At 36.3% G+C, this 14,203-nt stretch overlaps 1 protein-coding gene across 2 annotated transcripts in view; it reads right to left on the bottom strand.

Moving 5' to 3' along the window:
- Positions 1–839: 839 nt before the first annotated feature.
- The window catches only part of RECK (reversion inducing cysteine rich protein with kazal motifs), a 44,796-nt gene continuing 31,432 nt past the window's right edge, over positions 840–14,203 (bottom strand). For both annotated transcript variants that reach the window (XM_053988383.1, XM_053988393.1), the window contains 8 exons: positions 13,502–13,690; positions 9,959–10,081; positions 9,317–9,488; positions 7,085–7,277; positions 5,693–5,903; positions 4,360–4,433; positions 3,050–3,205; positions 840–2,075 (listed from right to left, as the gene is read on the bottom strand). In XM_053988383.1, the coding sequence (XP_053844358.1) occupies positions 1,857–2,075; positions 3,050–3,205; positions 4,360–4,433; positions 5,693–5,903; positions 7,085–7,277; positions 9,317–9,488; positions 9,959–10,081; positions 13,502–13,690 (1,337 nt within the window). In that variant the 3' untranslated portion in view covers positions 840–1,856. The remainder of the gene's footprint in view (positions 2,076–3,049; positions 3,206–4,359; positions 4,434–5,692; positions 5,904–7,084; positions 7,278–9,316; positions 9,489–9,958; positions 10,082–13,501; positions 13,691–14,203) is intronic.

Genomic DNA, 14,203 nt, shown 5'->3' with positions numbered 1-14,203 from the left:
TACAAAGTAAGCACCTTTGCTTTCAATATTAGTTACACACAATTGCCCTTCCATAATGCATCTATTGGTAGCATTGAATTTGTATAGAATTATAGGTTCAAATATAACTGAAACCTTCAGCTTCATGGTGTTAATTAACAAAAGCTGACGTATAAAAGTAAATTCACTGTATATTCTATTCCACAAAAAAGTGTGACTTTAAAGCTCTTTACTAAGTTTTCCAGTGTGGTGCGCATATATATATATACACATATATACATTTTATATATATATATATATATATATATACATAAACAGACATGTATGTGTGTATATAGAATTTTTTTTTCCTTAAGACATTTATAATTCCTTTTTAAAATAAGCATCATATTTGCTTCAGCTAAATGCTAGTCAAGCTAAGAAACTACATATTGAAGAGATACTTGCTGATGATTTGGAAAAATTAAACAATCTGAATTGTTTGAAGTTTCTGGGGCTATCATCTGAGCCATTTCAGTTCAAAAATCTTTTCAAAAATGCATCCATTCTATTTCTGTGTCCAAGTCTAAAGAATACACATAACATTTCAGAAACAGATGAATTATCAACATACTCAAGTTTTTTGTTGCAAGACTTGGATGATTATGTGCATGAGTCTTCCTCAAGGTATTTTGCAAGAACACTTTCACCCTTGAGACCCTCTTGACATCTATTTGGGAACATTATCTGTGTGAGTCATGCATGTATGTAAGTGCAGTTCGTTTTAAAGTGCTTATTTTGAGAGAGAAAGGGAAATATATGCAGTGTTGCTGAATCCATAACATTACATGCATTCTACACAAGGACACAAGACACATGTGTTTATTAAAATAAAAAGCTTTAATGCTTTTGCATTTAAAAGACTTAGCAGAAAATAATTGCTACAAACATGCTACAACATACATGTTCAAAAAGTTTTCAGTGCTTTCTTTCAAAGTTCAGCATTTTGGCAAAAATAAGTTTTTCTGTATATACTTCAAAACTTGGCTATCATAATACTGATATAAAATACTTCATGTAAAGTCAGGTGCATAAAATACAATAAGTAATAAAACATACTGTTTGTATAAACATTTAAAGTATAAATTTCATTAGATAACATGCAAATACTGCAATATTTTAAATGGCACTTAAATATAGATACTGAGATTCTTTATATTTTGCATCCAATATGAGATTCTGAAATGTACAAAACTATAAAAAGAACACATCTCTTCACTGAAGTCAGGTACTAGCATAGAGCTTGATTGTCATTTTACAAGCAGTGAGCCCGAAGTCCTGCAAGTCTTCACTAGTCCAAGGAAAGATGTCTACTGAAATAAGCCCAGGGCTAGTTAGTTTTCTTCATAATAAAACATGAAAGCATATTTACATGAGAATAAACTCTTAAATTTTTGGTAAGGTAATTAAGTAGCAGCAATCTTTTTCTTCCAAAACTGATCTTTAAAATAGGTACATGTTTTCATTGTCACTGATATTCATCTGAATAATATAAAATTAGCATTCTTCAGTAAACTCAAAACACTGTTTAGTTCATGGCTGAAAAAAACCCTATAGGATCCCTTCTCCTCAAAATCATAAATCCATAATGTCAGAACCAGAACATATTTATGTTTCCAAGATCCATGGAAAACAATCTAATTGTGCTGAAACAGTCATCTGACTAGTTATGAATAAGAGAATAATCTTTTCACATTATTCAAATACTTTTAGTCCTTCATTGAAAAATGTAAGTTCACCAAATCTTCCATGTTTTTTTTTTCTGGTTCAGTGTTCAACAACTCCAAATGTCCTTCACAATACAAATGCCACAATGCTCATGCATATTTCCCAAGCAGTTATATGCAGTATCTCAATGCTGATGACAAGGGGAATAGAAGGCTTATGAACAGGGAGTGCAGAGCAGGCACCACTTGAGCAGAAGCAGAAGAAATGCTGAATGAAACTTGCACTTGAGATGCAATTAGAGCTGACAGAGGCACGTGTGATGCTAATGTTGGGCTGTCTGAATTGATCAGAGACTCAATCTTTTCTGCCTCTTTATTGCAGGCTTCAATCTAGAGGGAAAAAGAAGTTATTATTTCTCTTCTTACCATGTAAAATGCCAATGCAAAAATATTCCCATCAGCACATAAGATTTATATAATTTTGGGGAGTACTTGGAAAACAGATCAGAGGTCTCATCATAGACTTTGGTACTATGAAAACTCCTGTGGAAGCCCTGAGCGGTAGAAAAGGAAAAGGAAGGAAGCTATATACAAGTTAGTGTGGGATGATACATTTTGAATGTTGATGCAAAAAAGCCCACCGTGAATTATCACTAAAGAAAGTGCCTCCAAAACTGAGGACTTCCTTCCTGATTGACCAGCTTAATTCCTTGAAGTCTGCAATGGTAGAAAAACCCAGATTTTCTCCTTCCTGGGATTGTTATTCCAAATGAGAGATAACTTATTTCCTTTATGGGAAAGGGAGAAAAGAATGGAAGTAACAGAACCTGGGAAACTGCAGGTTTCCATTACCCCATTGACATGATGATATTAATGAATTTATGTTAGGAAATTAATTTTTTCCACTTCATTTTCTACTGCACCCTAGAAAGAAATTTAGCAATAAGTCTCTTTAAAAGCATTGGAAGCTGCCTCTGGTGAAGTTTAAACTTGACAAGCTTAATATCTGGAGGTCCAAAGCTTTGAAAGTTGAGGAGTGTCTAGCTCAGCAATGGGTGCCACCAGTGAGGTAAGCAGTGGTAGCCTCTGATTTCGGAATCCTCCTCCCCCCAGGAATCTGACAGCATCTGCTGCAGATGGAGCGAGAGTTGACCAGGCTGGCAAGACTTTCCTTCCTAAGTCCTGGTAACATTTTGGGCTATTTCTGCTAGAGAAGGAGACAGAAGTTGGAGCTGAGTTGGACATAACAGGGCATGAGCAATCAAATTACACACAATGGATCTGCCTGAGAAACAAGCACCATCCCACACATACAAAAGTGAAGCAAATTCATGCTGGGTAAATAAAATAATAACATCATCTACCTGCAATGGTTTGGGATTCTGATCCACAGGAATGATGAGAATCACAATTTCTGATTCTATGCTTAAGTATCCAAACACATCACACTGTGGCACTGACACATGCAGACGGATTTTTTCAAGTATGTCAAGTACCGTTATCGGCTTTTTATTTGTTACCTGGAGGAAAACAAAGAACTCTGTGGATGATGTGGTATTATGGAAAATTCTCCTCCTCAGTTTTGTAACATTATGTCATGCCAGAAAATGTTTCAGCCATTCCAAATTCTACTCTAAATGCTAGCAAAAGACCTAACAGGTTCAATGCTTCTAAAATATCATTAAAAAAAATGATTCACTGATTCTAAAAAAACCTGAAAACCAACCCCTCCAAAAAAACCAAAAAACAAACAAACAAACAAACAAAAAAAGTGAAAGAAAGAAAGAGGAAAAATATTTACTTCTTATATTAACTGTGGTTTTGATATGTGTTGTTGTCCACCTTCATGGTTAGTGTGTCTATGTATCAGGTACCTCAAAAAAATGTAACTGGTTATCTGTTACAGGGGTTTGTGCTCCCACACTGGAAAACAAGAGGCAGGGCAGCCCTAGATTTATAGAACTCTGTAGTATTTGAAGGAGTTTTTTCTCACATGAACAAGGTGTCTGAACTAAAAGAGGCAGACATTACAATCCAGGTATTAGGGTACTTAGTAGGTGAGAGCAGTTATCACCAACTACTTGAATAAGACCAATACATTTCTTTAACTAGAAAGCCTTCTTCTAACAGAAACTAAAAATTCTTCTTCACTCAATTCTTCTTGTAATGTATGAACTGAGAAGCTGCAGTAGCCACTATGTCCCTGGTACCATTAGAGATGACAACTGGACAGCAATCCAGGATGCAGTCATGACCCAATAGATAATGTTATTCAGCAAAATTGGTCAACACACATACACAGCACCTACAAACATAAAATCTCTGACAGGAAAGCACTAGAATCATAGATCATAGTAGAATCATGTAATTTGTCTGCATTATTACAAGTCAAAAACTGCAAACTGCTACAAACCACAGTATTACAAACTGCAAACCTGAGTCTGCTTGTTCATGCGTAATCTAACTCTGGTTTGTTTTGCATTGTAATTCGATTTATGACTCAGATAAGGAAATAAAGGAAAGTATAAGCAGCATAAGGAAAAAAACCTCCTACAATCACAAATAACAACTAAAAAATAATGGCTTTTGTAACATGTTAACCTTTCAGGAGGAAGTGCATGGTAACTTGACTTTTCATATACCATTTAACATTAGGCATGACTGAACTGTTTACCCTTGCAAAATTATCCAGCTTGTCTTTGTCATATAAGATTCTCAGCATTCCAGCACATAGTGGACAGCAGGCTCCTATGTGAATTAAAGAAATCTCAGTAATAAAAACAAATAGTCTTTTCACTTTTAAGTAAGCAAGAGTCAAAATTTGAAAATTAACTGAGAATGAAAATAGCAAAATTACCAAAGCAAAGTAAATGTTTCAATTTCACAGCAGAATTACACATTTCTAATGTTTTTTTTTAATATTGAAAACATTTATAATGCAAAATCAGTCACCTTTCAACACACATTTACTACTATCAGCATGAAGCAACACAATTAATTTTCATTCATTTTAAAATCCTTCATTATTGTAAGCTAAAAACTGGAGGCACTGTGTGTACCACAAGATTTTGTACAGATGCATGCATATCACCTATAGAAATTATGGATTTCAAGAGCTGATATAGCTAGGACATGACAGAAGCATTTATGCACATTGCAAGCATTAATTTCTGCAGTTACACCATGTTGGAGAGTAAAATCTTTATATAACAAGGGAGAAAAAGTGCTTGTCTGACAGACATCGTATTTCTCTGACTGTTTTTCCTCACCATGTCAGAAACCAAAGGGATAATATTTCAACTTTCTATCCATGCCTCTGTATTAAATCCACTCTCCAAGTTATATGCAATTCACATTCACAGAGTGACATTTACAGTACTAAATGTTATTACAAAGTATGAAGACCTTTTTCAAAGGGGGTGACAAAGGAGAAAAAGAAATAAAACTTCCATTTCAAGAACAGAGCTATCCTTGCTCTGTGTATTACCTATGATGAGTTGTTTCATAAAGGAAGCACTTGTGAAAACAATAAAAAACTGGTTCAAACCAGCACATTGCAAAACTACTGCTGTCTTCCACAGCACTGTGAATACATATGGTATTTTACTCTGTCTTCTAATTAAATACCATCTTTGCCCTTCTGGGAACCCTATGCTGATGACCGCTCAGCATTCCACTATGGTATCTGTGCTGCCACTTCCAAAAAATTACTCATCGGATTCCTAGAAGCATCGTACCCTGGACACCACAGAGCTCATTCGTTTCTCCCAAACCCATCCCAGCTGCCAGTCTAAGAGACTGAAGGAGCATCCCCCTAAGGCCAAGGCCTTTCCAATTCAGGTTTACTTGTCTGAGTCCTGTTACTGGCTTGTTCTAGCCCTAAGCAGAGTCATTACTTTATGCTTTCTGTTAATATAACATTTAAAGCCTGTGTTTTGTTCCAAGTATTGCCCTATTTATCCCCAGAGCCCGGAGCACTCTCCCCTCTCTGCAGTGACCTGCCGCACCTGGCGCAAGGACTGGTTTGCAGCCGGTGGCAGAGAGCTGGGGACACCTGACAAAGGCACACTCGGAGTGGAAGCCGTAGTTGGAGAGCGCGCCCACGGCCTGGCAGTGCCCCTGATAGTCCACGGCCACACGGTTGGCGTAGGCGGCGCAGACGCTGCCGTAGGTCTCCCCGTTGTGTCCGCACACGGGCTCCAGCGACCTGCAGAAGGGCTGTAACACACAGCAACGCCGGCAGCGTCAGCTCAGCCCTGCTGCACAAACTGCTGAGTAGTTTCAACACGAGGAAAGCCAAAGTTAATGGGAATTCACTACTAATATTGTCAGAACTTTGAAAAGGTAGGAAATCCAGAGGAAATAACCTGCCAGTTTATGAATAGGCCAAAAAAGAAAAGGGTAAGTCCTTCAAGGTGACAGAGTCTGAGAAATGCACAATAAAACATATTGCAGAAACGAACAACTTTTGTTCTGTCCAGTGCTTAAATAAAATGACCATATTTAAATCAACTTTTATAATCAATTAAAATCATTATAATTTCACTATACCTTAAAATATTCTATTAAAAAAATTAATTTGTTAACAACTCATTTTGTGTGCTTAAAATTTAGTGTGCATGCACATGTGTTTCTAACACATTGTATATTTTTATATATCACTTATTTACCTATATTACTTATATTTGTATATGTGTTATTGTAAGGTGACAGAAGTAGCTCATCTAACACCACCGCAGAGAGTGGTGGGATGCAAAAACTAAACCTAATTTTAATCCTTCCCAAGGATTAATATGAAGACTAATCCAATGCAGACTAACTAGGAAATTATTACAGACTCCTAGTCTGTAAATAGATCCTGAGCAATGAACTTGGTAAACCTGAGGCACAATCACACAAAAAGCTAAAGACTTTGTATGACTGGGCATTATTTTATATTTCAACAAGTTAATATCAGTAAGAATTAGCATTTAAGTAACCCCGGAACTGCACTAATTACTACAAACACATCTTAGCGTGCAAGCTTTAATAGCATATATAGGAAGATATAAATATCAAGAGTATTACCCCCAAGAAAGCTTAAGTAGAGCTTTTGATTGACTTTGAGACAACTGTTAACTAAAGCAGAGAAAGATTTGACAAAATTCTGAAGATTGTGAGATTATTTTTATAATAGTTAAAAATAAGTTTTTAGATTACTTATTTTTATACTAGTTAAAAATAAGTTTTTAGATTACTACTTTTTATTAGAATATTTTATAAGCTATAAACTCCAAAAAGAATACTTAAAAAAAGACCCAAACAAACAAACAATACTTAAAAAATTAAAATAAAAACTGTTAAGTTGAACACCAAGGAACAAAGAAGATTTGATACTTATTGCCAGAACCACTTCCTACCTGGCATGGTCCTCGGTATGCCAAACTTTTTCCTTTTTGGTACAAAGTACACAAGTTAGTGTATTCCACATTGTCTGTGTCACAAACAGGATCCCGTGTCTGGTCACAATTTAACTGCCTTGGCACACATTCATTCTGGCTGCATTCAAACTTCTCAAAACTGGTCAAGCAAACTTGTTTCTTTGGTATGCACCTGCAGAAAGTCATAATAATTTCATGTCATGTCACGGGATTATTTTTTGAGGGAAAATATTTTCAGTGAAATTTTCTCCAGTGCTTTAGACCTAACTGTGGTTCAGCAGAGCTGCAGGAAATAAAAGTGATAGAACATTCTGAATAGCCCTTTTCATCACAAACCTGGGACAGTTTCACACCATGTTTACTCAATGATGTCAAAACAACCGCAGTTTCTGCTAACATTTATCTTTTACCATGTATTTTTCAATGGATTACTGACAAATGCTTGGAAAAACTTCTTACCTACCTCCCATACTTCATTTTGTAGATGAATATTTAGCAACAGGTAGGCTAGAGAAAACATGGAAACAGCAAGAAGAAAAGATTCTATTGCAGAGGTCTAGTCTTTCCCTTCTCTGAGAAAGGGGTGAAAACAAGACCTACAAGATTATATGGTTTCAATTACAAATATCTAATTGGATTCTAGCTTTAGAGGTTTGGAATATTGTACAACATCCCATCTAGAGGATGACTGCAAACAAACAGAAAAATCTTGTATTTACCCTTTCTTACCGTCCATTCCTCTGCAGAGACAAGTACAGACAGAAAACCAGCACAATTTCTTTCCCTTTTGTATAAAACATGTACCTTCCATGATCTTATCTGCAAAACATTTGGCATAGGCCCTGCAAGGCATCCCTCTGCTAGAGAAATGCCAGCCAATGCAGTCTGCTGAGCAGGCTGATGAAAGGTCTCATGGCCTCTCTGGACAACTCCCTCCTTCAATAAATTACAGCAGTGCTGCCACCACTGGATAATGCACAATATGTCCTTATTCTCTCTTGAGTGCTGCACTCCCATGCATTAAAGACACGCCTTTGATATTAGGGAAGGCTTGGAAATTCTGAGATTTAAACACTTCACAAGTGGAATGTAAGATCCTAAATACATTCCAAGTGCATCAGGGGCATGTTCAGATGAGCATGTTCAGTTTGAGCTGTATTACCAAACTGACCCAGAAAAATGTATTGTGTACAATCCTTTACTGAAACTACAAGTTGAGGTTCTAAGCATAATGGTATTTTGAAAAACTGGAAAGTCTCTATGTCCTCTCCAAATTTCAAACATAAAAAGTAAAAAATGTTTATCCACAATGCAGGTTTGAAATTCCAATTTTGAATGCCATTATGGCTGTAACAGCTACAAAACTACAGTGTTTTCTCAGTATTTTTCTGCATCATGGCATTATAAGTGCAGAAAAAGGAAAAAACCCTAAAATTGCTACAATCAGCTTTCATGAAAGCACAGTATTACACAACTTATTTTGATGGCTTTCTTTCAAAACAGAAAAATGCACTAATTCAAAGGAGACTGCAATATTGCACAACACTGGGAAAACTGAAGACAGAGACCAATATTGTGAGCCACAGACTTTGATCTCTGTAAGAAAGGTCAGATTTTTTTTTTTGCCTGAGACTAGTACAAAGCATATTTTTGTTTTAATATATTTGTCTATGCAGATTTTGCTTTTCTTGATATTGAAAAACGAGAGGTTGTACAGACATAGTTTTCACAAGATTTCAGTCTAAGAAAAAAAAAGGGTGATTGATATTTTCCTATTTTAGAGACAAAAAGCACAGATTACTGACTGAATAAGCAAGACTGACTCCAAGTCTTGAATTCAGATGTGGGTCTTCTTTGTAAACTAGTAAAAGGTGTGAAACAAAGTAGTAAATGACAGTTATTGCCATTTTGACAAAATCTGATTCTCCCACTTTTGAAAGTATATGTGAAGTCTCCTTTACTGCTAAACTGAGATCTGCATAATGAATTTAATTGACATAGTATTACAAAACTGGAACCAAGAACTGGCAGTTATTACAGTCCAATATTACTAACTATGATAAATAAAAAGCAGCTACTTCAAACAGTTATTTTTATTGGAATACCCCCAAAGTAGAATGTTACAATATACAACACATTCAAAGAACACGTAAATCTGCTTTATGAGTGGACGAAGCAAAAGAAAAACTGAAAAACATATTCTGCTTTTACCTTTGATTTTTATTACAAGGGTTTGGGTTGCAAGGATCCTTGGAAATACACGATCCAAATTCAAACTGGTTGTCCTGGAGCCCAACGCAGCGAGCTATGCACGCACTGGGATATGTGCGCCCGTTCTGGCCACAGACTGGGACAAACTGGTCCACACAGTTACAGGGCAAACCTGCAAGAGCAATGCACAGAACAGGGACTGGGTGCACACTCATTTTCCATGACACAAGATACACAAGGTGTCACTGAGGCGTCTCGCCTTCAGCCCCTTTCTCCCACCTGCCATTTAGTAGTGCTGGAGGCACAAGGAGCAGGAAGAGAAGTTTGTGTCCTGCCTCTGCTCATTCTACTCAGCTTTCTCCATTTTTCCTCTAAACTCTTTATCTCTCTCATACCTAGTGCACCCTGTCTCTACTTACTTTTACGTGTTACTTGAGGTTTTATTTTTCAGTATTGATTTTCTTCTTTAAAGTATGTGCTTTTTCCTGCAGTGCAGGTTGGATGTGAGAAAAAGAAATAGTTAAAAAAACATAGTAATAACAAACTATTGGGTGCTTTCCATTAGTACTGCAGAAAGAATTTAGTTGATAATTTCTGCTCTAAAAATACTCAACTTAGAGTTTTCATGGTTTGGAAAGTTACCTGTAAACTTCCGACGTTCATCCTCTGAGCTGTGCTCAGTTAGGCACTGACGTGTCGAACAAATCAAGTTTCCAGCAAAACAGGAACAGACGTTGCAATCTATATTAAAGGATGCTCCATGGCCTTCAAATAAATTAAGTAAATACATACAATTAATGCAAATACACCCAAAGACTACATATTCATATGCACTACATAGATACTACATTCTCATTATTGCTTCTGTAATTTCTCTTTTCAGTGTATTTGCCCACTGAAATTTCCATCCTTTTTTTTTCAATAGATTTCAAGTTTTGCTTTATTCACTTACAGAAAAGCCTGTTCACATATGGTTTTGATTAATTAGTTAGCCACAGAAGCAAGCACTTAGTCCTTTCAAAGCCTGTATAAATTAGGTTTTCTGTTTATTTTTTTTAAGAACAATAAATTCTGGCTAGCAAGTTTCGTATTTTCTTAAAGGTAAAGCTTTACATAAGCTTCCTAAACTTTTAGTCTCACACATAAAGCACAACTTGTATGTGTTTGTCAAGAGGTAAAAGTTCCAATGCTTCATTCCAGCCTTTGTTGGATTGGAATAAGTGAGTAATATTTTCACACCTGAATCTAAGAATCAAACTGCAAACTTAAGAGGATTTTTCTTCAGTTTAGCAACGCCAGTTTGGTTTTCTGAACTGCCCATATGACTGCCCTTCTCTGTGATATATGTTTTATATCAAATCAATTCACGTCGATGACAAGACTCTGATCTATCTATAACCAAACTGGTTATCAAAGACTACAAAAATGTACACAGCTCTTGAGGAAAATGCAATAGTAATTACCTTATAAAATAAGCCAATTACAAAATAAGGTAATTCCCTCTCATCTCTTCAAAGGGTTGAGATTGAGAATTAGAATTTTAAAGAAAACATTACACAGGCTTGAAACCCCTCAGGACTGGAGCAATTCAGAAGACAAATGAGGGCAGAAAAGAGGGGGTGGAAGAGAAAGCCTCTGTAGCACAAAAAAGCTCTCTTTACACCACAGTACTTCTCAAAGGAGCAAAGAACTTGCCAGCAGGGAAGAAGAAAAGCTTAGGAGGTAATGCCAAACACAGGATCTCAGGTGATTCTTCAGAGTACCTGACTTAGGATCCACCTGAAAACTGTGCAGGGCTATTGTCTTTCACTGTCAAAGAGTGCACACAGCAACCTGTCCTCATCAGTAATCATTTTATTGGGTGGAGTCAACTCACAACACAAAAAAAAACAAAACAGCATCATTCAAAACATTCAGAGTTGTTTTCTTTATAAAAAACACAGTTCAGATGTTATGTCTAAACCCTTTTTTTATATGACTGACATATAAACCAATGAAATATAGTTACTGCAAAATATTTACATGGTGACCATAAACTTTTAATTCTTTGCTTTCAATGCATCATCTAACAAATTTGGAACCTAGTAATTTTTATTTTTTTATAACATAATACCTAGAGTCTTAATCACCATAAACACTACATAAGACACTATGGCAAAAGAGGAAGCTGTCTGGTTTTGGGGTTGTGGTAGTTTGTTTGTTTTTAAATAGACAGCACTTACTGAAAATCTACAGCTACACATACTGTTATGGTTCCCAGAACAAGTGAGAGCTGTACACTGTGCAACTATAAAATACAAATACAGCATCAAACATCTTTGTGATTATTTTCACCAATAATCTGAAAACCTACAAGTTTCCTTGAATAGAATGGTCCATAAAAAGTCACAGTCACCATTTAAAAACTGTATTTGTTAACAACTGTATCTTAAAAGTACTGTATCTTAAAAGTATCCACTTTCACCAGATATTTTCTACAACTGCCCATCAAATATATTGTTAATGTTAAGATGTTTTCATTGTTCTGCTTCCATGAACAAATAGTACCAAGTCTGAAAAAAAAAAAAAAAAGAAAATAACAGAATAAAAGTTTTAAATATGTTTGGCTGCCTTTTATCTTCTTTGGACAAAAAACAACAAAAAAACAGATTCCAAAATCCCCCATTCCATTCCTGGAATACTGCAGGTAGACTTTCCTGAGTGATGAAAATAATAGTTCAATTGATTATTTAGCTCAACTTGGTATCTTTTGTGAGAAAGAAATATCCCAATTTTCTGGTCTTTCATGATTTAGCGTTTGGTTCCCAATCTGAAAATTATGTTTGTGACAAATGAAACTACAACAAGTGCCTTGCTTCTTAAGTTTTACTTAATGTGAAAATAACTCATATCACATGGTAAAAAAGAAACCTCAGTTATTTTGGACTCATGAGATTATTTTTACCTTGCTTTAGCTCTGCTTGGACAACAGTCTGACAGTAGTTTAAAAGGGCTGATTTACAGACACTAAACAATGTCCAGTGCTGAGCTATGCAACTGTTCACTAGCAGAATATGTCTTGCTTGCTGATTAAAAGGCACCAACTTCGATAGGTCACAGCTCAGCACAGACTCCATTTTACATTCAAGACCTTTTGTAAGTTTCCCCCTACCTTAGTAACTTTTTTTTTTTTTGGTTTTTTTGTTTTTGATTTTGTTTTCTTTTCCCAAGATTATAATGCCAGTTTGCATGACAAAAATACACATTTAAAGCTCTAAAGCAAAGAGTAAATCTGAAAATAAATCAATATAATCTTCTAAGAAGCACCTGTCACATCTCCTTGAACTCCTTGGACTGTCAGATTAGATAGAACCCAATTAATCCTTGTTACCCATGCCAATTAAAACAGGGGGCTGCCATGGTGAGGAAGACTTTAAAAACCTGAGTGTTCAATGCACCTTCATCATCATCATGTATTTGCTTACATGTTTATTTTTAGGCATATGTTAGCCCCATGGATAAATATGTTTAGTGGAAGAGCCAAAGAAAAGGAAAAGGAGGAATTAGGATGAATCAAGCAGGAAGATGTGTGGGAAAGCAAAGGGAAGAGGGGAAAAAAAGACTGGTTCAATGTAGACAGGTAGCTGGACAGTATGCCTTTCTCACTAAACCCTACACTTGATCACCACAACTTAATCCCATTTTTACACTTCTAAGATACGTGCTTCCTACTCTGAATAGCTGCATGAGTACTCACAAACCTTAAGCTGAATGAATCACTAAGTAGGGAAAAGAGGTCTTTGTGCCAACCACTGAAGTGGAAACACAAACCTTGGGAGTTGACCGGCCCAGATGCCACAAGCCACTGGAAGGAAGAAAAAAACCCCAACAAATCCAAAACAACCCTTCACCAACCATTTGGAGCTAGCAGAGAAACCATCCCACGCTAAAAAGAAATATTGTACTGAGAATACCCTTCACACAGGACTGTGATTGATTTGAGACAGGCAGAGTTCAGTACTGATTGCAACAGTGGAACCCTCCAGCATATGTAAGACTTAACCCAGTACTAAAAATAGGGATGCAGTCATCATCTTTTGTATTTTCTGATAAACTCTGAATTCAGATTCTCTGTGTCTTCTCAAGTAGCTCAAAATTCCTTAGGTAAGGAGCAGGTGCTGGATGCATCACTACTCTATTACTTACTTTTCCTTTGTCCTCCAACAATGCATGATTTCTGGAGGTCAACACAACGCATTTCCATACAGTTCTCCAGCAAGCCACTGTGTCCACAGGTACAAATCTTGTAACACCCAACATCACCAGCTGAGGATGGAACTTGGATAAGTGTATCTTGTCGGACAAGAAAATCGGAGGCTTCTCCCAGTTTGCAGCCTGAATACAAGGAAAAATTTTAGCTCGTAAGTAGTAAACATGTGGGCAAGTGCCACTACTGAAATTAATTACTACACTGACTTGCAAAAAACATAAGGTGTTCTTGAGCAGCCTTACTCTTGCCCTTTTATTCACCCATTTCACAGAGGCAATAAACAGCAAAAATAGAAGACAGTTGCTTGAGACAAAGTTCTGAAGTACCTGTAAAGAGGTTACTTCTGAGAAATAGACTTGAAATTAAAATTCTCAAGTATTTTAATTTTTCAGCTCTGTAGTAGTATGAAACATGTTATATGACAAATACTACACATGCTTCACCCTCTCCAATACAGAATTTGAACTAAAGGGTCTCACAAGCAAAGCCCCGTTATTTCCCTTCTCTCACATATTTTATTGTGCCTTTCTTCTCTACTTGTACCTCTTAAGTGAACACTGAAGGATTCTTACAAGAGATGTGAAGAGGAGAGAAAGGGAGAAAAAGCAGGAAAAGTAGATTTAAAAAAGAATGGAAAC

This window comes from Vidua macroura, chromosome 1 (assembly GCF_024509145.1).
Source record: "Vidua macroura isolate BioBank_ID:100142 chromosome 1, ASM2450914v1, whole genome shotgun sequence".
Taxonomy (NCBI): Eukaryota; Metazoa; Chordata; class Aves; order Passeriformes; family Viduidae; genus Vidua; species Vidua macroura.
Note: the sequence above shows the minus strand (reverse complement) of the source record. Positions and strands in the feature narration are given on the sequence as shown.